The sequence below is a fragment of the Heterodontus francisci genome, chromosome 20 (genome assembly GCF_036365525.1).
Source record: "Heterodontus francisci isolate sHetFra1 chromosome 20, sHetFra1.hap1, whole genome shotgun sequence".
Taxonomy (NCBI): Eukaryota; Metazoa; Chordata; class Chondrichthyes; order Heterodontiformes; family Heterodontidae; genus Heterodontus; species Heterodontus francisci.
In genome coordinates this window covers 80,730,234-80,752,653 of record NC_090390.1, presented here as the reverse complement: position 1 = coordinate 80,752,653, position 22,420 = coordinate 80,730,234, and the positions used below count along the sequence as shown (strand labels likewise).

Genomic DNA, 22,420 nt, shown 5'->3' with positions numbered 1-22,420 from the left:
GGCTCCCCCTCATCAACTCTACTAGTTACATCCTCGAAGAATTCTAGTAGATTTGTCAAGCATGATTTCCCTTTTGTAAATCCATGCTGACTCTGCCTGATTCTACCACTGCTCTCCAAGTGCTCTGCTATAAAATCTTTGATAATGGACTCTAGAATTTTCCCCACTACCGACGTCAGGCTGACTGGTCTATGATTCCCTGTTTTCTCTCGACCTCCTTTTTTAAATAGTGGGGTTACATTAGCTACTCTCCAATCTGTAGGAACTGTTCCAGAGTTTATAGAATCTTGGAAGATGACCACCAATGCATCCACTATTTCTAGGGCCACTTCCTTAAGTACTCTGGGATGCATACCATCAGGCCCTGGGGATTTATCGGCCTTCAATCCCATCAATTTCCCCAACATCATTTCTATACTGATACTGATTTCTTTCAGTTCCTCTCTCTCACTAAGCCATGTGTTCCCCAACATTTCCAGTATGATATTCGTGTCCTCCTTTGTGAAGACAGAACCAAAGTATGCATTTAGTTGGTCAGCCATTTCTTTATTCCCCGTAATAAATTCCCCTGTTTCTGACTGTAAGGGACCTACATTTGTCTTCACCAATCTTTTTCTCTTCACATACCTATAGAAACTTTTACACAGTTTTTATGTTCCCCGCAAGCTTGCTCTCGTACTCTATTTTCCCCTTCTTAATCAATCCCTTGGTCCTCCTTTGCTGAATTCTAAACTGCTCCCAATCCTCAGGGCTGTTGTTTTTCCTGGTAAATTTATATGTCTCTTCACACAAAGGGTGAAAAAAAGCAGTTTACACCTGAAGAAAAATTTAAATTTAAAACTGAGATAGATTTTTATTGGGTAAGGGTATTAAGGGATAGGGAGCAAAGGTGAGTAAATGAAGTTGCGATACAGATCAGTTATGATTGAATTGAGTGGCGGAATAGGTCAGAAAGGCTGAATGGCCTCCTGTTTCTATGTTCCTAATTCTATTTTAGAAGGTATTTTTCCCTCATACCTGCTGATAGTTAAGAATTACTAACACATTTTAGTTGGAAGAAATCTTGTATTTCTGCACCACTTTTCACTACCTCAGGATGTCAGCCTCTTTTTGAAGTGTAGTCACTGTTGTAATGTAGAAAATGCGGCAGCCAATTTGTGCACAGCAAGATCCCACAGACAACAATGGGATAATGACCAGATAATCTGTTTTCGTGATATTCATCGAGGGACAAATATTGGCCAGGACACCGTGGCGAGCTCCCCTGCTCTTCTTTGAAATAGTGCCTTTTACATCCGCCTGAGAAGGCAGACGGGGCCTTGGTTTAACGTCTCCTCCTGTTCCTATGTAACAAATAAGGCAGGGAGGGGAGCAGGCCACTGATTGTAGCAGACTTGGCACAGTGTGAGAGCTGATTAACAAATCCCAAATGGAGTCCATTTGGCCCATCATGCCTCCGTTGGCTCTCACAAAACCAGCTACTTAATCCCATGTTCTTGCCTTTTCCCTATGCCTGAGTATCACATTTTTGCTTTGAAGAGTCCTGGAGGATGTCAGTGTGGGATCTGACTGCAAGCAAATAACCTTTGGCAATAAATCCCTTGCCCTGTGCCTTCAAGGAGAAAATATTTAATTTTTGGCATGTTGATTTTCTTGCATTTACCCACTCTTTATAATCTTGTCCATGTATCGAGTAATTTAGCGCCCAACAGTTAATGCATAAAAAATAGCTCCAGAAACAGTTCATGACTTGTGTTTCCATTCTGTAAAGATCGTTGATGGTATAGCTCCATAGGCATAAATGCAGAGCACTGTTGCCATAACAACCACATCTATTATTTGTGGAATTATGAAACTGCCGGCAAAAGGGTGGATTACAATCAAAAACACATCCACAAAACTGGATCAAAAGTCTCAATGCCTCGCCAAGGGCAAAGAGAGACAGAAATGCATTTATACATTAAATAAGGCTTCACAGAGAGTTCTCATTAACTCTGGCCTTCTGTTTGTTTATTTCTGGCAGTTTCCCCTCATCATTTTCACAGAATGAAATATTGCTTTCTCTAATTTAGAGTGATTTCTTGTTAATTCACACCTGTTTTCAAGGGGATTGGGAGTGCAAACAGTTCAGAAGTTGGCAGTGGGGTGGTTTTGGAGAGGTAGGAAGTAGGGGTTCTCGTTCCATGCGAGCTGCTTTCTCCCTGACACCTCACCTAACTGGCCACAGTGTGAGCCCAGATGGTGCCTTGTCTGATTCTGTCCCCCTCTAATGCCAACAGGAGTCACTGGATAATGGTCAGGAGCAGGAACCATAACCAACACAAGAAATAGGAGCAGAAATAGACCATATGGCCCATCGAGCCTGCTCTGCCATTCAATACGATCATGGCTGATCTTAGGCTTCAATTCCACTTTCCTGCCCGCTCCCCATATCCCTTGATTCCCTGTGAGACCAAAAATTTATCTATTCCAGCCTTAAATGTATTCAATGATGGAGCATCCACTACCCTCTGGGATAGAGAATTCCAAAGCTTCACAACCCTTTGAGTGAAGTAATTTCTCCTCATCTCAGCCCTGAATGATTGACCCCTTATCCTGAGACTGTGTCCCCGTGTTCTAGATTCCCTGACCAGTGGGAGCAATCTCTCAACTTCTACCCTATCAAGCCCTTTCAGAATCTTGCATGTCTCAATTAGATCACCTCTCATTCTTCTGAACTCCAGAGAATATCGGCCCAATTTATTCAGCCTCTCATCATAGGACAACCCCCTCATCCCAGGGACCAATTTAGTAAATCTTTGCTGCACTGCCTCCAGTGCAAGTATATCCTTTCTTAAATGTGGAGACCACAACTGCACGCAGTGTTCCGGGTGCAGTCTCACCAAAGCCCTGTAGAGATTTAGTAAGACTTCTTCATTCCTGTACTCCAATCTCTTTGCAATAAAGGCCAACATGCCATTTGCCATCCTAATAGCCTGCTGCACCAGTCTCTCTAAACATCAACACTTATCAGTTTCACACCTTTTCAAAAATGGGTTATCTTTTCACCTGCCCTAGCTCAGCAGTCACTGAGGCCGACTACAGCCCCCCATTATCAGCCCACCTGAGGTCAGTTCATTCAGAGCAGCCCTGGGTCCTGGTCTGTATGGCTGAGTCTACAATGTTCAGGGATTTTAGTATCTGACCCATAAGGGACTCAGAAACTCGATTCAATGAGGGTGATTTAAATTCTCACATTCCCACAACTCGGTATGAAAATATTGCCCCACCAAAAAAATATACACGTGAAATAAATATAGATCCTTAAATCATAATCTTACAGCACAGAAGGAGGCCATTTGGCCCATTGTGTCTGTGCTGGCTCTTCGAAAGAGCTATTTAATTGGCTCTGCAATTTTTTTCCTTTTAAAATAATTATCCTGTTCCTGTTTGAAAGTTACTATTGAATCTGCTTCCACCGCTCTTTCAGATCGTAACAACTTAAAAAGAATTCTCATCTCCGCTCTGATTCTTTTTATCAATTATCTTAAATTCGTTTCCTTTGGTTACCGACTTTCCTGCCGATGCATACATTTTCCTTTATTTAATCTGTCAAAACCCATCATAATTTTGAACACCTCTATTAAATCTCCCCAAGACCTTCTCTGTTCTGAGGAGAACATTCCCAGCTTTTTTATTCTTTCTGCACAAATCCTTGTCCCCTTCAGCAATCAGAACACCATTTACACCCACGCTGTTGTATTCAGCCCCAGGTACAATGAACTGACATTGGGAGGATCTCAAGTTACAGTACTGTGCTTCACAATCAGAAGTCGAAAGGTCTCCCATTTTTCTGAAATACATAATCTGCTATACTTCAGAACTTTTTTTAAGAAGCACATTCACAGAACTCTTGCCTCCCGAGGTCAAGCATTTCAGTGCTGTCTGTTCGAGTTAGCACACTGGAAAGATTATCAAAGTTATAACTATGTTGCAGCAATCAACTAACCCACCCAGCTCCTTCAGGTTTCAACCACACATGATCCAATGATCCTGTGGCATGAATGAACTTTGTTGGAATCCCAGTGAATTAGAACACCCAAGCACATGCTCGCAGAGATTGTACAGTTTTTAAGGGGAACCTGGTCTCTGGAGAAATGTGATGAGATTTTTGCATGGGCAAGAGGCACTGGTGATGTCCTGTACCAGTGAATGCATCATCACCATCCCTCACCTCCTCCTGCAATCCCACAGATTAATTTGTTAGCAATCAATAAATCACTCCATTCATTGATCCTTCCTTCCTTCCGCCCCCAACCCTGCCTCCCACCACTGTGCAGTCCACTTTAAAAAAAATTAAAACCTACTTTTCAAAAAAATAGATTTGAATAAAGAAATGTCAGGCAAATTCTGGGATTGTACAAAGATGTCTTTATCAGAGAAGGAGTGCATGGTTCGAGCCACACTCATACAGCTGTGTGACCACTGCAATAGTAAACAGATATAAATATATATGCTACTGAATAACTTATCACAAAGAATTGAAAGGAAGTGGCTAGTAACTTTATAATGCACATTACAGTCTCAGAAATCTTAGAATTGGACTAAAATCGTTCCCTGCCGACTGTTGTATTGTGATTCTATCACAACAGTCTTTAAGCATGTAATGACCCTGTTACTTTTACGGGATAGAGTGTCTGCATATGGATGCTTTCAGGTTGGTTGGTTTGTCCAAACAGACGTGAAGAACTCAATTCATTTCCAATTCCTTCTCACCGGATACACAGAATTAATCAGGCAACTTGGGAATCTTGTAGTATATAGAATCATACAATTCCTTCCCTCCCTCCCTCCATTCCTACCTTCCCTTTTCCTCCTTTACTTTTCTTCCTTTCCTTCATTTCTCCCTCACCTTTCCTTCCTTTATTCTCCCCTCTCTTCCTTCTCCTCTCTCTCCTTTCTTTCCTTCATTCCTTCCTGCCTTCCCTTCCTCCTTCTCTGCCTCCCCTCCTTTCCTTCATTCCTTGTTTCCCTCCCTCTCCTTTATCTGCTATTCTCATTGTTTCCCAGGACATCAAACTGTGGAATGCCTCACGTCCCTCAATCTTACATTCCTGGTGTTCTTCCTTCCTCGTTTTGGTGTCAAGTTCCCAAATAATGCTGCACAGTAATCCTGTGCGCTACCTTTTAAATCCTGGCTAGCGGGAGGCAATAGGACCAAGTTTCACCTGGACAAAGCGATGGTAATCAATTCCTGCATTACAACAATGACAACACTTCAAAAAGTACTTCATTGGCTGTAAAGCACTTTGGGGTGTCCTGAGTTTGTGAAAGGCGCTACAGAAATGCAAGTTCTTTAATGGCCTCCAGACGGAGTCAGTAGACATAGTACTCCATTGACACTGTCACTCCAGAAGGTGTGGGTACATCCCTTTGCAACTGGGGGGCCAGAGCACGTACCCGCCCCTCTTTTAGGTGGTATCACCCTTGATTGTTCAAGGTTAGGGCGTAGTTAGGACCAGAGTACAATTTTTGGAGTCACATGGATTATACTCTTGTGTGGCTGCGAGGAGCAGGGGTGTGTTCTTCCTGGCTCCTCATAAATACTGCTCACCCAGGTTTACTTCCCCACCCTCCTTCACCCATCAGGTTGCCGTGGAGTCAGAATTGCTCAAATCTGTGCTAGCGTGTGGCGGGCAAAACTTAAATGAGGCCCAGAAAGGATTTGAGTTTGGATATAGTCGGCACCTTATGAGGTGAACCTACACAGGGAGACATTGGGGTTGAAAGAAGTAACAGGACAAGACTTTCATCTTTAGAGCCTGGGCAGAAATCTAGTGTGGTGCGTCACCCATCTTTTATAGAAGTGGAATGAATATTGAGGGGGAGGGTGGTTGCATAAAGTGGGGTGCAATCTGCCTCATCAGAATAACTCCAGCAGTGAAGATGTAAATCTAGCCCAACATACTATGATGAAATTCCTCCAGCCATTATTTTGACAAGGGTGTTATCTGACTGTTCTGGCTCCTGTTATGAGAGCACAGTGAAATCAATTTGATATGATTTTTTTTAAATTCGTTCATAGATGTGGGCATCGCTGGCTAGGCCAGCATTTATTGCCCATCCCTAATTGCCCTCAAACTAAGTGCCTTGCTTGGCAATTTCAGAGGGCAGTTAAGAGTCAGCCACATTGCTGTGGGTCTGGAGTCACATGTAGGCCAGACCAGGTAAGGACAGCAGATTTCCTTCTCTAAAGGACATTAGTGAAGCAGATGGGTTTTTACAACAATCGACAATGGTTTCATGGTCAACATTAGCTTTTTAATTCCAGATTTTTTTATTAATTGAATTCAGATTACACCATCTGCCATAGTGGGATTCAAACACATGTCCTCAGAGCATTAGCCTGGGGCTTTGGATGTCTCATCCAGTGACATTACCACTACGCCATCGCCTCCCCTATTAACCCATTCATTACAGTCCCCATCACGGAAATCACCCATGTTGAAAATGGGCAGTCACTTTTACCTGCCTAAAAGTGATTTAAAAAATTAACCAATTAAAAATTGCCAATTTCAAAGTTGCCAGTTATAGCATCTTAAAGTCCCTGTTGATTTAGGGCAGAAACAAGAGTGATTATTCATTAGGTCGCACCTTGTTACGGTGCACTGAATTAAAGAACATTGCAACAATAACACTGTGAATGTTCAGTTACATTTTGTGTAGTTAAACCTCCAATAATCCCCTCTATATGGTGTAGGATTAGTGAGGTGCAGTTTAAATAAAGCTGTAGGTCAGAGTGGATCTGGAAATATCTGGGCAAAAAGTCAGTACATAAGGAAACATTAGAACTGTAACACTGCACTGTAACACTACTGTAATAGCTCTAGCACACCATATTGGTCATCACTGATGGGGGCAATTTGCATGTGCATGAATACGCTCTCTATAAAATTACCATTGCTTACACTAGTCTTGTGACTTCTGTTGCAGTTAGCCAGGCAACAATTAAAAGTTGAAGCAGACCCTCTCTGCTAGACCGCAACATAGCACCAGATCCAGCAAGAGTGAAAAAAGCCCAATAGAAAAGGAAATTATAGCTGGAACAACACGTACATTCCCTTTTGTTTAATATTATATATTTATATAGATCTTTTAAAAAATATCCTCAAATAATTCAATGTGCAAGTATTGAGGTTATGAGATCCGCTTTGGATAAAATTTAAAAAAAAAACATAAGTAAAAAATGAACCACACACAGAGAGAGGGTTCCTATTAACTTTTCTCGCCAGGTGAAAACGGGTCCTATTTTTGGGAGCGGTAAAATAAGTGTTTGATTTGCTATTTCCCATTTCTTGCCCAGCGCTAAAAGTCAACATTACCCCCAAAGACTTAGCATTTCTTTTGGGATATGACCACAAGTTCCTAGTGCATGATCGAATTGTAACCCCAAGTCCCATTCAGTTGTTGGTTTAGAAACGTTTTCCTCCATTGAGTCATGTGATAGTCCAAATGACAGCCTCATTCTGAAGGGGGTGAGGTACATATCCAGAGCAGGAGGTCCGAGGTATTGTCTGGTATTGTAAATGAGGTTGCTCCTGTTAGGACACGTTGTTGGACAAGGCGAGCTGATGTTCAAATTGATCCTCAATAGCAGTGCTGAAGGCATCACCTAAAAGGCAAGCAGATGAGATGAGTTGGTAAAGTGGCCACCTCCCTCAAAAGGGTCGATATACAGATGATATACATGATCTCATTGAATGGAGGAACAGGCTTAAGGGGGCTGAATGGCCTCCTCCCATTCCTTTGGTCTGCAATAGCTTCCTTTAAAATTACTATTCTGAAATGGTGGCATCACAGAACCTTCTTTCGGATGAGACGTGAAACCTGTCTGCCCTCTCAGGTGGATATAAAAGATCCCAGGGCACTATTCAGAAGAACAACAGGGGAGTTAGTGTCCAGTGTCCTGTCCAATATTTATCCTTCATTCAATATCACTAAAATGGATGATATGGTCATTATCATGTTGCTGTTTCTGTGAGCTTGCTGTGCGCAAATTGGCTGCCGTGTTGCCTGCACTACAGGAGTGACAACACTTCAAAACGTACTTTATTGGCTGTAAAGTCCTTTCGGTCATCTTGAGGTCAGGAAAGGTGCTATATAAATGCATATTTCCACTATTCAGGAAGGCTGACCATATAATCATAGACCGCTTTGAGCGAAGGCAGTTGCCTAACATGCTGGCATTCCAGTGTTGTGGAATCTGTCCCACTTACATTACCAGGCAGATTCTACAGCACCGGGAATTGTTTGAGAATTGCAGTTCAAAGTTCAGTCTCCTAAACTCTTCAAGTCGCTGGAGTGGGACATGAAACCACAACATCAGAGGCAAATGTGCTATTCACTGAGCCTTGGGTGACACCTAAAGTCCAGTTCCATTGCCCCTCAGCATCTGGAGCCAGTGATGGAAGGCGAGTGTGGATGTGCCGAGTGCTCAGCATCCCCACAGTCAGGAGGATGAGCATCATCGCTTATACTTGCTGAATCCAGAGATGTTTCTACAGAGGCCCTTCGGGCTATTAGATGTCGTCCTTCCAGATTATCAGTCTTACCATCTTTCAATTACAGCATCACAGCATGAGGTTGTGACCTGAGCTCTCTCAGAGAAAATAAAGATAATCATTTCCAATAATCCAGCACAGTATTCTATATCTGTAACTAGCCTGAGTAAATCTCACTGATTGCAGTCACAGTAAATTGCTGAATGCTGACTGATTAATATTAAAAAGGTTTGCTCTGATCCATGAGATAACAGAGCTGTTTTTAACTGCCAGTTCCCCACTTTCTGGCTGAAAAACAGGCATCAAAAGGAAGACTTGCATTTAGATAGCACCTTTAACAACCTCAGGGCATCTCAAAGTACATTTCAAGTGTAGTCACTGCTGTAATGTATGAAATGCACCAGCTAATATGTGCACAGCAAGCTCCCACAAAGGGCAATGTGAAAATGACCAATTTTTTTTTTTTAGTGATGTTGGTTGAGGGATAAATAAATATTGGCCAGAATACCAGGGAGAACTCCCCTGCTCTTCTTCAAAATAGTGCCGTGGCATCTTTTACGTCCTCCTGAGAGGGCAAACTGCACTTTGGTTGAACGTGCCATCCAAATGATGGCACCTCCAATAGTGCATGCTCCCTCAATAGTACTGAAGACCTGTGCTCCAGAACTTGCCGCACCCCTAGCCAAGCTGTTCCAGTACAGCTACAACACTGGAATCTACCCGGCAATGTGGAAAATTGCCCAGGTATGTCCTGTACACAAAAAGCAGGACAAGTTCAACCTGGCCAATTACCATCCCATCAGTCTGCTCTCGATCATCAGTAAAGTGATGGACGGTGTTGTTGACAGTGCCATCAAGCAGCACTTGCTTAGCAATAACCTGCTCAGTGATGCTCAGTTTGGGTTCCGCCAGAACCACTCAGCTCCTGACCGCATTACAGCCTTGGTTCAAACATGGACAAAACAAGTGAACTCAAGAAGTGAGGTGAAAGTGACTGCCCTTGATATTAAGATAGCATTTGACTGAGTATGGCATCAAGGAGCTGTAGCAAAACTGAAGTCAATGGGAATCAGGGGGAAAACTCACTGCTGGTTGGAGTCATACCGAGCACAAAGGAAAATGTTTATGGTTGTTGGAGGTCAACCATCTGAGCTCCAGGACATCACTGCAGGAGTTCCTCTGGGTAGTGTCCTAGGCCCAACCATCTTCAGCTGCTTCATCAATGACCTTCCTTCAATAGGGTGGTCAGAAGTGGGGATGTTCGCTGATGATTGCACAATGTTCAGCACCATTCGTGACTCCTCAGATACTGAAGCAGTCCATGTAGAAATGCAGCAAGACCTGGACAATATCCAGGCTTGGGCTGATAAGTGGCAAGTAACATTTGTGCCACACAAGTGCCAGGCAATGACCATCTCCAACAAGAGAGAATCTAACCATCTCCCCTTGATATTCAATGGCATTACAATTGCAGAATCCCCCACTATCAACATCCTAGGGGTTACCATTAACCAGAAACCTAACTGGATCAGCCGTATAAATACCGTAGCTACAAGAGCAGGTCAGAGGCTAGAAATTCTGCAGTGGGTAACTCATCTCCTGACTCCCCAAAGCCTGTCCACCATCTACAAGGCACAAGTCAGAATTGTGATAGAATACTTTCCACTTGACTGGATGGGTGCAGCTCCAACAACACTCAAGAAGCTCGACACCATTCAGGACAAAGCAGCCCGCTTGATTGGCACCCCATCCACAAACGCACCACCACCCTCACCACCGACGCACAGTGTACCATGTACAAGATGCACTGCAGCAATGCACCAAGGCTCCTTCAACAGCATCTTCCAAACCCGTGACCTCTATCACCTAGAGGATCAAGGGCAGCAGGAGCATGGGAACATCACCACCTGCAAGTTCCCCTCCGAGCCTCACACCATCCTGACTTGGAACTATATCGCCATTCCTTCACTGTTGCTGGGTCAAAATCCTGGAACTCCCTTCCTAACAGCACTGTGGGTGTACCTACCCCACATGGACTGCAGCGGTTCTAGAAGGCAACTCACCACCACCTTCTCAAGGCCAACTATGGATGGGTGATAAATGCTGGCCTAGCCAGCCATGCCCACATCCCATGAACAAATAAATAAAATGTCCATGTGGGGTAGGTACACCCACAGTGCTGTTAGGAAGGGAGTTCCAGGACTTTGCGTTGTTTGGGAGAGTTCTAGGATTTTGATCCAGCGTTAGTGAAGGAATGGCGATATAGTTCCAAGTCGGGATGGTGGTGGAACTTGCAGGGGGTGGTGTTTCCATGCTTCCGCTGCCCTTGTCCTTCCAAGTGGAAAAGGTCGCAGGTTTGAAAGGTGCTGTTGAAGGAGTCTTGGTGAGTTGCTGCAGTGCATCTTGTACACTGCTGCCACTGTGCACCGGTGGTGGAGGGAGTGAATGTTGAAGGTGGTGAATGAGGTGCCAATCAAGCGGGCTGCTTTGTTCTGGAAGGTGTCGGGCTTCTTGAGTGTTTTTGGAGCTGCACCCATCCAGGCAAGTGGAGAGTATTCCATCACACTCCTGACTTGTGCCTTGTAGATGGTGGACAGGCTTTGGGGAGTCAGGAAGTGAGTTACTCATCGCAGGATTCCTAGCCTCTAACCTGCTGTTGTAGCCACGGTATTTATATGGCCACTCCAGTTCAGTTTCTGATCAATGATAACCCCAGAATGTTGACAGTGGGAGATTCAGTGATGGTAATACCGTTAAATGTCAAGGGGAGATGTTTGGAGTTTGTCTTGTTGGAGATGGTCATTGCCTGGCACTTGTGTGGCGTGAATGTTACTTGCCACTTATCAGCCCAAGACTGGATTTTGTCCAGGCTTGTCTTGCTGCATCTGGACATGGACTGCTTCAGTATCTGAGTTGTGAATGGTGCTGGACATTGTGCAATCATCAGCGAACATCCCCATTTCTGATCTTATGATACAGGGAAGGTTATTGATGAAGGAGCTGAAGATGGTTGGACACAGGACACTACCCTGAGGAACTCCTATCCTGGAACTGAGATGATTGACCTCCAACAACAACCATCTTCCTATGCAATTGGTATGACTCCAACCAGTGGAGAGTTTTCCCCTGATTCCCATTGACTCCAGTTTTGCTAGGGCTCCTTGATGCCATACTTGGTCAAATGCTGTCTTGATGTCAAGGGCAGTCAATCTCACCTCACCTCTTGAGTTTAGCTGTTTTGTCCATGTTTGAACCAAGGTTATAATGAGGTCACGAGCTGAGTGGCCCTGACAGAACTCAAACTGAGCGTCACTGAGCAGGTTATTGCTAAGCAAGTGCAGCTTGATAACACTGTCGACGACATCTTCCATCGCTTTGCTGATGATCAAGAGTAGACTGATGGGGCGGTAATTGGCCGGGTTGGATTTGTCCTGCTTTTTGTGGGCTGGAAATACCTGGACAATTTTCCACATTGCCGGATAGATGCCAGTCCTGTAGCTGTACTGGAACAGGTTGGCTAGTCTGTGGCAAGCTCTGGAGCACAGGACTTCAGTACTATTGCTGGAATGTTGTCAAGGCCCATAGCCTTTGCAGTATCCTGTGCCTTCAGTCATTTCTTGATATCACGTGGAGTGAATCAGATTGACTGAAGTCTGGCATCTGTAATGCTGGGGGACCTCAGGAGGAGGCCGAGATGGCTCATCAACTCGGCACTTCTGGCTGAAGATTGTTGCAAATGCTTCAGCCTTATCTTTTGCACTGATGTGCTGGGCTCCCCCATCATTGAGGATGGGGATATTTGTGGAGCCACCTCCTCCAGTTAGTTGTTTAATTGTCCACCAACATTCACAACTAGATGTGGCAGGACTGCAGAGCTTAGATCTGATCTGTTGGTTTTAAGATCGCTTAGCCCTGTCTATTGATGCTACTTCCGCTGTTTGGCACGCAAGTAGTCCTGGGCTGAGGCTTCACCAGGCTCCTGTGGCATGGCATCCTGCACTCTTCATTGAACCAGGGTTGATTCCCCTGCTTGATGGTAATGGGGGATATGCCAGGCCATGAGATTACAGATTATGGTTGAATACAATTCTACTGCTGCTGATGGCCCACCTCATGGTTGGCCAGTTTTGAGTTGCTAGATCTGTTTGAAATCTATCCCATTTAGCACGGTGATAGTGCCACACAGCACGATGAAGGGTATCCTCAATGTGAAGGCGGGACTTTGTCTCCACAAGGACTGTGCAGTGGTCACTCCTACCAATACTGTCATGGACAGATGCATCTGCGGCAGGCAGATTGGTGAGGACGAGGTCAAGTAGGTTTTCCCCTCTTGTTGGTTCCCGCACCACCTGCCGCAGACCCGTCTCGCAGCTATGTCCTTTAGGATTCGACCAGCTCAGTCAGTAGTGGTGCTACTGAGCCACTCTTGGTGATGGACATTAAAGTCCCCCACCCAGAGTATATTCTGCGCCGTTACCACCCTCAGTGCTTCCTCCAAGTGCTGTTCAACATGGAGGAGTACTGAGCCATCAGCTGAGGGAGGGCAGCAGGTGGTAATCAGCAGGAGGTTACCTTGCCCATGTTTGACCTGATGTCATGAGACTTCATGGGGTCTGGAGTTGGTGTTGAGGACTCCCAGGGCAGCTCCCACCCAACTGTATACCACTGTGCCGCCCGCCACCTCTGGTGAATCTGTCCTGCCGGTGGGACAGGACGTACCCGGAGATGGTGATGGTGGTGTCTGGGACATTGTCTGTAAGGTATGGTTCCGTGAGTATGACTATGTCAGGCTGTTGCTTGACTACTCTGTGGGACAGCTCTCCTAACTTTAGCACAAGCCCCCAGATGTTAGTAAGAAGGACTTTTCAGGCTCGACAGGGCTGGGTTTGCTGTTGTTGTTTCTGGTGCCTAGTTCGATGCCCGGTGGTATGTCCGGTTTCATTCCTCATTGACTTCGTAGCGGTTAGATACAACTGAGTGACTTGCTAGTTGACTTCAGAGGGCATTTAACAGTCAACCACATTGCTGTGGGTCTAGAGACATATGTAGGCCAGAGCAGGTAAGGACAGCAGATTTCCTTCCCTAAAGGACATTAGTGAACCAGATGGGTTTTTCAGAATCACAGAATAATACAGTGCAGAAGAGGCCCTTCGGTCCATCGAGTCTGTACCGATGCATGAAAGACACCTGACCTGTCTACCTAATCCCATTTGCCAGCACTTGGCCCATAGCCTTTTACAACAATCGACAATAGTTTCACGGCCATCATTAAACTAGCTTTTAACTGCAGATTTATTAATTGAATTTAAATTCCACCTTCTGCCATGGTGGGATTCAAGCCCATGTTCCTAGAGCAATACACTGGGTATCTAGGTTATAAGTCCAGCAACAATACCATTACGCCACCACCTCCCCTAAAGGTTCAAAAGGGCAGCTCACCACCACCTTCTAAAGGGCAATTCGGGATGGTCAAAAAATGCTGGCCTAACCAGTGACGCCCACATCCCATGAAAGAATATTGAAAAAAATCTTGAAGGATTGTAGGGCTGTGTTCAACACTCCTGTAGTTAGAAAGTGGCTGTTGATATAATTCATTGATTAAGACCATGCTGGGAATATTTGGTGACGCCATCAGAAAACCTGCAGACTGGAAGTTAAGTGGCAAATAAACTTTAATATCGATAAATATGAGGTATGCACTTTGGGAGGAAAATCAGAAACATCATCTACACCTTAGAAACTAAGAGCAAAGGGATTTCAGGATACAGCTGAACAAATTATTAACAGCAGCTTCGCAGGTCAGCAAAGCAATTAAGATGCGAACAAAGCACTGGGAGTTATTTCTAAACAAATAGAATTCAAAAGTAGTGAAGTTATGTTCAACTTGCATTGGACCCTGATCAGGTCTCACTTAGAGAGTATTTGTACAGTTCCAGTCTCCGTGCTATAAAAAGGACATAGAAGCACTGGAGAAAGTGGAAAAAAGACTTACAGGGATGGCACCGGAACTGAGCGATTATTGCTATCGGGAAAGATTGAACTGGTTGGAGCTTTTTCTTCAGAAAAGAGAAGACTTAGAGGAGACCTGGTAGAGGTCTTTAAAATTATGAATGGGTTGGACAGGGTAGATAGGGAGAGAATGTTTCCACTTGTGGGAGAATCCAAAACTCATGGCCATAAATACAAGAGAGTTACTAATAAATCCAATAGGGAAATAAGGAGAAATTTCTTTATTCAGAGCGTGGTTAGAATGCGGAACTTACAACAGGAAGGGGTTGAGGCAAAAAGCTTAGATGCTTTTGAAAGGAAACTAGAGGAGTACAAGAGAGAAAAGGGAATATAAAGAAATGCTGAGGCAGATGGAATGGGAGGAGACTCGTGTGGAGTATAAACACCAGCACAGACTTGATGGGCAGAATGGCCTGTTTTCTGTGTTGTATATTCCATGTAATTCTATTGTTAAAAGAACACTGATGTATTGAAATTATTCTGCATGATTTTTGTTATGAAGAACCATCCAGGTTTGACAAAGTCTGGATTTTGAAACAGTCTTTCACAATTCTAATCTGGAGTGAGAAATTCAGAATGTATGGGACTGAATCTAAGTAGCTACATGTGGACACACTCAGTGATGACAGCAATGATTTAAGACTCAGTCTCTGATGAAGGACTACGTACCTGTGTGGCAACCATACATCCAGATACGGAAACCATCATATCTACACCGGCACTTCACAATATTGTTAGAGAAGTCTGACTCGGCCACTTCCGCGTTGGGGTTGATGTGGACCTGCGTGAAGGACAGAGGCAAAAAATTCAGGACTTTTACAGAGAGGAGCAAAAGATTAATTAGTGTGTGTCCTCAGAACAGGAGAGAGTCAGTCCATCCCCTTCAGAAACATTTACAGCCAGTGTATCAACAATGTCCTCTCCATTTGGATTAGGCCTCGAAGGGTTCAATAGGTCAAGACAGCTATGGCAGTGTCGGATATGGGATATTCTACTGTATTACGGAGCAAGAGGTCATATCCTGTCTTCTGCACCTTCCAAATTTCATCCTCTGCATCTTCACCTTCCTCCACCCTTATCTCCACTGCAGCTGAATTCCTCATCATTGGCTCCAAACTTGTTTTCCCAGTCCATTCTTCGTCATGTTCCTGTCCTCCATCCTATGTAAATTCCAACGTGTTCCAGCCACCTGTATCCCGTTCTGCACTAAATCTCACTTCCTTCTCACTCCTACCTTCATTGGCTGCAAGTTCCTAATACATCGAATCCAAAATCCTTCATTTACACAGATCGGTCCATGCTTCACACGAGCCTCCTCCCACCCTACTTCATCTCACCTTATCTGCACATTCTTTGATTCCTTTCTCCCTCATGTGTTGATCTAGCTTCCCCTTAAACACATCTATGCTGTTTGCTTCAACCACTCCATGTGGCAGCGAGTTCCAAATTCTCACCAGTCTCTGGGTCAAGAAGTATAGACTATTAGTATGCAGGTACAACAAGTAATAAAGAAGGCTAATGGAATGCTATCCTTTATTACAAGAGGAATTGAAAATAAAAGTAAGGATGTTATGCTTCAGTTATACAGGGTATTGGTGAGACCACATCTCAAATACTGTGTGCGGTTTTGGTCTCCCTATTTAGGAAGGGTGTGAATGCTTTATCAAACCCCTTATAATTTTGAACACCTCTATTAGATCTCCACTGAACCATCTCTACTCTTAAGGGAAACAATCCCAGCTTCTCCAGTCTCTCCACATAACTGAAGTCTCTCGCTCGTGGTTCTAGTCGATCTCTTCTGCACCCTCTCCAAGGCCTTGCCATCCTTCCTACAGTGTGCTGCCCTGATTTGGAAACAATACTCCAGCTGAGGCTGAACCAGTGATTTATCAAAGTGCTTTTTCTCCCTTGCTTCCATGAGCTGCTCCAATATGGACATGAGACTCACCCAATGGAGGGATGGAGACCCCAAAACCTCAGATCTCCATGAGACACATAACCAGTGACATTTTATAACACAATCATAGAAAGTTTAAGGCACAGAAAGAGGCCACTTGACCCATCGTGTCTGTGCTGAAAAACGATCCACCCATTCTAATCCCACCTTCCAGCATTTGGTTCGTAGCCCTGCAGATTACGGCACTTGAGGTGCAGATCCAGACTCCTTTTGAATGAGTTGAGTTTTTCTGCCTCAATTGCCCTTTCAGGCAGTGAGTTCCAGACCCCCACCACCCTCTGGGTGAAAAAGTGTTTCCTCGTCTCCCCTCTAATTTGTCTACCAATCACTTTAAATTTATGCCCCCTCGTCACTGACCTCTCTGCTAAGGTGAATAGACCCTTCACCTCCACTCTATCCAGGCCCCTCAAAATTTTGTACATTTCAATCAGATCTCCCCTCAGCCTTCTCTGTTCCAAGGAGAACAACCCCAGCCTATCCAATCTTTCCTCATAGCTGCATTTTTCCAGTTATGGCAACATCCTCGTAAATCTCCTCTGTACCCTCTCTAGTGCAATTACATCCTTTCTGTAATGAGGTGACCAGAACTGCACACAGTACTCAAGTTGTGGCCTAACCAATGAGTTATACAATTCCAGCATAACCTCCCTGCTCTTGTATTCTGTACCTTGGCTGATAAAGGGAAGGAGTCCAAATGCCTTCTTAACCACCTTATCGACCTGTCCTGCTACCTTCAGGGATCTGTGGACATTCACTCCAAGGTCCCTCATTTACTCTACACTTCTCAGTATTTTCCCATTAATCGTGTATTCCTTTGCCTTGTTTGAGTTCCCCAAATGCATCACCTCACACTTCTCCAAGTTGAATTCCATTTGCCACTTTTCTGCCCATCTGACCAGACCGTCAATATCTTCCTGCAGCCTACAGCTATCCTCCTTGCTATTTATCACACGGCCAATCTTCGTCTGGTCTGCAAACTTCTTGATCATGCCCCCCACATTTATGTGCAAATCATTAATATACACCACAAAAAGCAGGGGACCCAGTACTGAGCCCTGTGGAACGCCACTGGAAACAGCCCTCCAGCTGCTAAAACACCCGTCAACAATTACCCTTTGTTTCCTGCCACTGAGCCAATTTTGTATCCACCTTGCTGCATTTTCCTAGATCCCATGGGATTTTTTGTAACCAGTCTGCCATGTGGGACCTTGTCAAAAGCCTTGCTAAAATCCATGTAGACCACATCAACTGCACTACCCTCATCTATCTTCCTTATTACTTCTTCAAAAAATTCGATCAAGTTGGTCAAACAAGATCTTCCCTTAACAAATCCATGTAGACTATCCTTGATTCACCTGTACCTTTCTAAGTGACAGTTTATCCTGTCTGTCAGAATAGAGTCCAATAATTTGCCCACTACGGAGGTTAGACTGACTGGCCTGTAATTATTCGGTCTATCCTTCACTCCCTTTTTAAACAGAGATACAACATTAGCAGTTCTCCAATCCTCCAATAGATATGGGGAGCAGGTGGGAAAGGGGATTTGAGGTAGATCAGCCATGTTCTTATTGAATGGCCCACTCCTACTCCTGTATCTTATGTTCATGTTAAAAGAGAAAGACACACAAATCATTCACGAGGTACAACATTCTGCCCATTACCAAGTCAGAGATTCACAGTATTTCCATACCTGAAAGACATAGTTTCCTGGTTTAACATCAGTGATATCTATCCACTGACAGTCGATATCATGGCGGTAGAGGTCCCAGCAACCCACAGTGACACCTTGCTCCCCGAAGTTGGCACATGCATATCGTTTGTAAATGCCTAGTGAGAAGTCGAAGAGAGAAAAGGATGAATTGGCAATCAGATTACAAAAGAAGGACAACTAGTCCCACAGTTAGCACTCTCCATCTGGCAAACGACCTAGCTGGTCAAGAGTGGTACTGAAGGCTGTCAAATAATCAAATACACTATGCGATGTGTTGCTTCCTGGGCTGCTGGGACCTTAATAATATAATCTGTAAAATGTTATCAGTCCAGTCAGCTCTGTCCCATCCTACCCACATTCTCACCATATCCCTCAAACCCCATTCTTTCCAGAACATGTTGAAATATGTCTCAAACTCACTCATACTGTCTGTTTCAGTGCCTTTTCTTGGTAACATATTCCACAACTTTGTTGTAAAAACTACACACTATTTACCCCTTATTCCTATGATCCAAATTTGTAACTTGTGATCATTGAGATCTCAGCACTTTGCCACGCTGTGTAGCCACTTCCTGATCTTCAAAAATTTCAGTTGAGTGCCTTGAAGTCTCAACCACAGAGGTTTACAGCACATTTGAGGAACATACTGTCCATCCCACCTGTGCCAGCTCTTTCCTCATGCCCTAATCCTTGTGTCAGCCGTGGCTCAGTTGGGTAGCACTCTCACCTCTAGATCAGAAGGTTGTGGGTTCAGGTCCCACTCCAGAGAGTTGAGCCCAAAATCCAGGCTGGCACTACTGAGGGAGTGCTGCACTGTTGGAGGTACAATCTTTCAATGAGATGTTACACCAAAGCCCAGCCTGCTGCTTCAGGGGGATGTATTGCGATGACATGTGAGCTCTCCTGGCTACTGTTTTTTTTTCATTCATTCATGCGATTTGGGCGTCGCTGGCCAGGCCAGCATTTATTGTCCATCCCTAATTGCCCTTGAGAGGGTGGTGGTGATGTTCAACCAACACTGATAAATAGGTTAGCTAGCCATGATCATTGCTGTGTGTGGGAGCTTGTTGTGTGCAGATTTCCTACACTGCAACAGTGACTACACATCAAAAGTACTTCATTGGCTTGAAAACACATTTGGACATCCTAAGCCTTTCTTGATACTAAGAAGCATCGTAAGAGTGGTTGCTTCTGGCATTTCAGCAGATTTATTACCATAACGTTAGTGGGATTTTTTTCTGGTGATGCCATATGTGAGGTCAAAGCATTGAAACAGAAAGGTCCAGGGTGGCAGTGGTCTGCTGCAGTTTAAGGGGTCAAAACTTTCAGGTCATTGCTATTCCTTCAGGAAGCCCTGTGCTATTTTAGCAATGATTAGATCTGCGCATTTTAGGATAAGGAGTGGGGGGCGAAGAGATGGGGGGGAGCTTCGCTCCTGTTTCCCAGTCCCAGCAGGAAGCTGCCTCCACATCCTGAAATAATTTTTCCAGAACAGACGGCACACTCTGCTTCCCTGAACATTCCAAAGTGCTGTCATCAAATTCAGACTGATGGCTCCCATTTCCTCATTCAATACCTTCTTCCTCATCTTTGGCATAAAACACATATGGACTTGCAATATGTTTTAAAAACATCGTAATTGATAATCCCCAAACGCTCAGTAGAACGTTGCTATAGTTGCAATCACTCAGTTTAGTATTCAAGTTGTTCCAATATAGTATTTTTCCAAGAAGAAAATAATTCGAAGAAAACAGTCTGTGTGTTGGCACAGCTTCTTTCCAAACGATATTATTTTTTGTTGCCATGATCTCTGTTCAGAAGACTTTGACTCACACTGGGGCTCTGTTACACAAGGACCAATCATGCTCTTGCACCTTGCTCAAGTAGCCTTGATTTGTGTGAGAGATTTGAGTTCAAAACCAGAAATCCTGACCTATTTCAACTTGCTCTGTAAACCTGATGTCATTCAAAACTCTGCTGCCCGTGTCCTTACTCATGCCAAGTTCCCTCACTCCTGTGCTCACTGACCTACATTGGCTCCCAGTCAAGCAAAGTCTCAATTTTAAAATTCGCAGCCTTGTTTCCAAATCTCTCCACAGCCTCGCCCCTCTCTATCTCTATAATCTCCTCCAGCCTCACAATCCTCTGAGATATCTGTGCTCATCTAATTCTGGCCTCTTGTGCCATCCTGATATTAATCACTCCACCATTGGTGCCTGCACCTTCGGTTGCCTAGGCCCTAAGCTCTGGAATACCCTCCCCCCTACACGCACCAAGCAACACACCAAGTCTCCTTTGACAGCACCTTCCAAACCCATGACCTCTACCAACTAGAAGGACAGGGGCAGCACATGCATGGGAACATCACCACCTGCAAGTTCCCCTCCAAGTCACACAACATCCTGACTTGGAACTATATCGCCGTTCTTTCACTGTCGCTGGGTCAAAATCCTGGAACTCCCTTCCTAACAGTACTGTGGGTGTACCTACCCCAAATGGACTGCAGCGGTTCAAGAAGACAGCTCACCACCACCTTCTCAAGGGCAATTAGGGATGGGCAATAAATGCTGCCCTGGCCAGTGACGCCCATATTCCATGAATGAATAAAAAACAAAACACCTCTCCACTTCGCTTTCCTTCTTTAAGACACTCATCAAAACCTACCTCTTTTGACCAACTGTTCTTGTGTCACTTTATGTGGCTCAGTGTCAAATTTGCTTCATAATGCTCCTGTAAAGTGCCTTGGGACATTTTATTACATTAAAGGCACTATTTAAATGCAAGTTGTTCAGTACAGAAGCCAATGGCAGCCAACCTAATGTCACCCAGACAATCATCAGTTGGCAAAGACTAGGATCGAACCAGAACCTCCTGTGTCGATAGTCTCCAACTACAGACAACATTAACTCATTGAGCCACTGGTGTGTAAAAAGAAAAGATCTATTTATAATGTCTTGATATGTGTTATGTCTGAAGGCATCTTCTTCCCAATGTAATTCCTAGGTCCGCCTTTACTGTGGTAGCTGTCTATGTAAAACCTATTTACCTGCAGTTACACCTTCCTGTCAGTGGAGACATTGCAGCCTCACTGCTGGTGAGGTCGTGTGACAGGTTGGCGTAGGTGCCGTCTATTATAAATGTGGAATTGGTTGAGGGGCGGGGCAGGTCACTTTTAACTCTCAGCAGCTTTCGAGCAGGACAAGTGTGTCAATGAGTCAAAAGGCAACAATGGGTACGGTAGCATAATGTTATGTTACTGGACCAAGTAATCCAGAGGCCTCTGGGCCAATGATCTAGGGACCTAAGTTCAAATCCCACCATAGTGGCTGGGAAATCTAAATTCAGTTAATTAAATAATTCTAAAATAAAAAGCTAGCAGCAGTAATGCTGACCATGAAACTACCAGATTGTCGTAAAACCCATCTGGTTCACTAATCTCTCTCAGTGAAGGAAATCTGCTGTCCTTACCCAGTCTGGCCTACATGTAACTGCAGACCCACAGCAGTGTGGCTGATTCAACTGCCGTCTGAAATGGCCGAGCAAGCCACTCAGTTGTACCAATCCATTATGACAAAGGATAAGACTGCCTTCACCACATTGACTACAGCGGTTCAAGAAGACCATCACTCTCTCAAGGGCAATTAGGGACGGGCAGCAAATGCAGTAAATGATATTCATCCTGGGAATGAATAATGGAAACAACGCAGAAAGTGCACTCGCAAGCCTAAGTTTGGGACATGGATACCAATAATAATACTTACTTTTTTGTCTGAACTGTTTTGATTGGTCATTTTAAGGGGCATGTCTGTTGGTGGATTTATTTGGTGACTACTGCCTAGTGATGCACTTGTGGCTGCCAATGGTTGGTCACGGCTGCAGGACTGAGGGTGCTGGTGGGGAAGGTAAGGGGAGCCCAATATCAAAGCTACCCTGACTGGAGAGATTGTTTCTGTCAGAGATGGTATAGGATGGGATTGATGGGAGGGTTAGGGATGGCATGGGAGGGATGGGGATGGCATGGGAGGGGTGGATGAGATGATGGAATTGGTTAAGTGTGGCAAATTGGCCGGGATAATTCTTTGATACAACTTATTATTCAAAAGCTATTCTTTCTGCTAAAAATGAAGATTCACTGGATTTGGATGAAAACATTTTGGAAAAGTTGTCAGGTGAATTAAAAGAATACAGTTTTGATTCTATAGA

At 44.4% G+C, this 22,420-nt stretch overlaps 1 protein-coding gene across 3 annotated transcripts in view; it reads right to left on the bottom strand.

Annotated features, from left to right (window-relative positions):
* Positions 1–4,387: 4,387 nt before the first annotated feature.
* Positions 4,388–22,420, bottom strand: part of loxl4 (lysyl oxidase-like 4) — a 142,371-nt gene continuing 124,338 nt past the window's right edge. For all 3 annotated transcript variants that reach the window (XM_068053110.1, XM_068053108.1, XM_068053111.1), the window contains 3 exons: positions 18,197–18,333; positions 15,219–15,330; positions 4,388–7,651 (listed from right to left, as the gene is read on the bottom strand). In XM_068053110.1, coding sequence (XP_067909211.1) covers positions 7,581–7,651; positions 15,219–15,330; positions 18,197–18,333 — 320 coding nt within the window. In that variant the 3' untranslated portion in view covers positions 4,388–7,580. The remainder of the gene's footprint in view (positions 7,652–15,218; positions 15,331–18,196; positions 18,334–22,420) is intronic.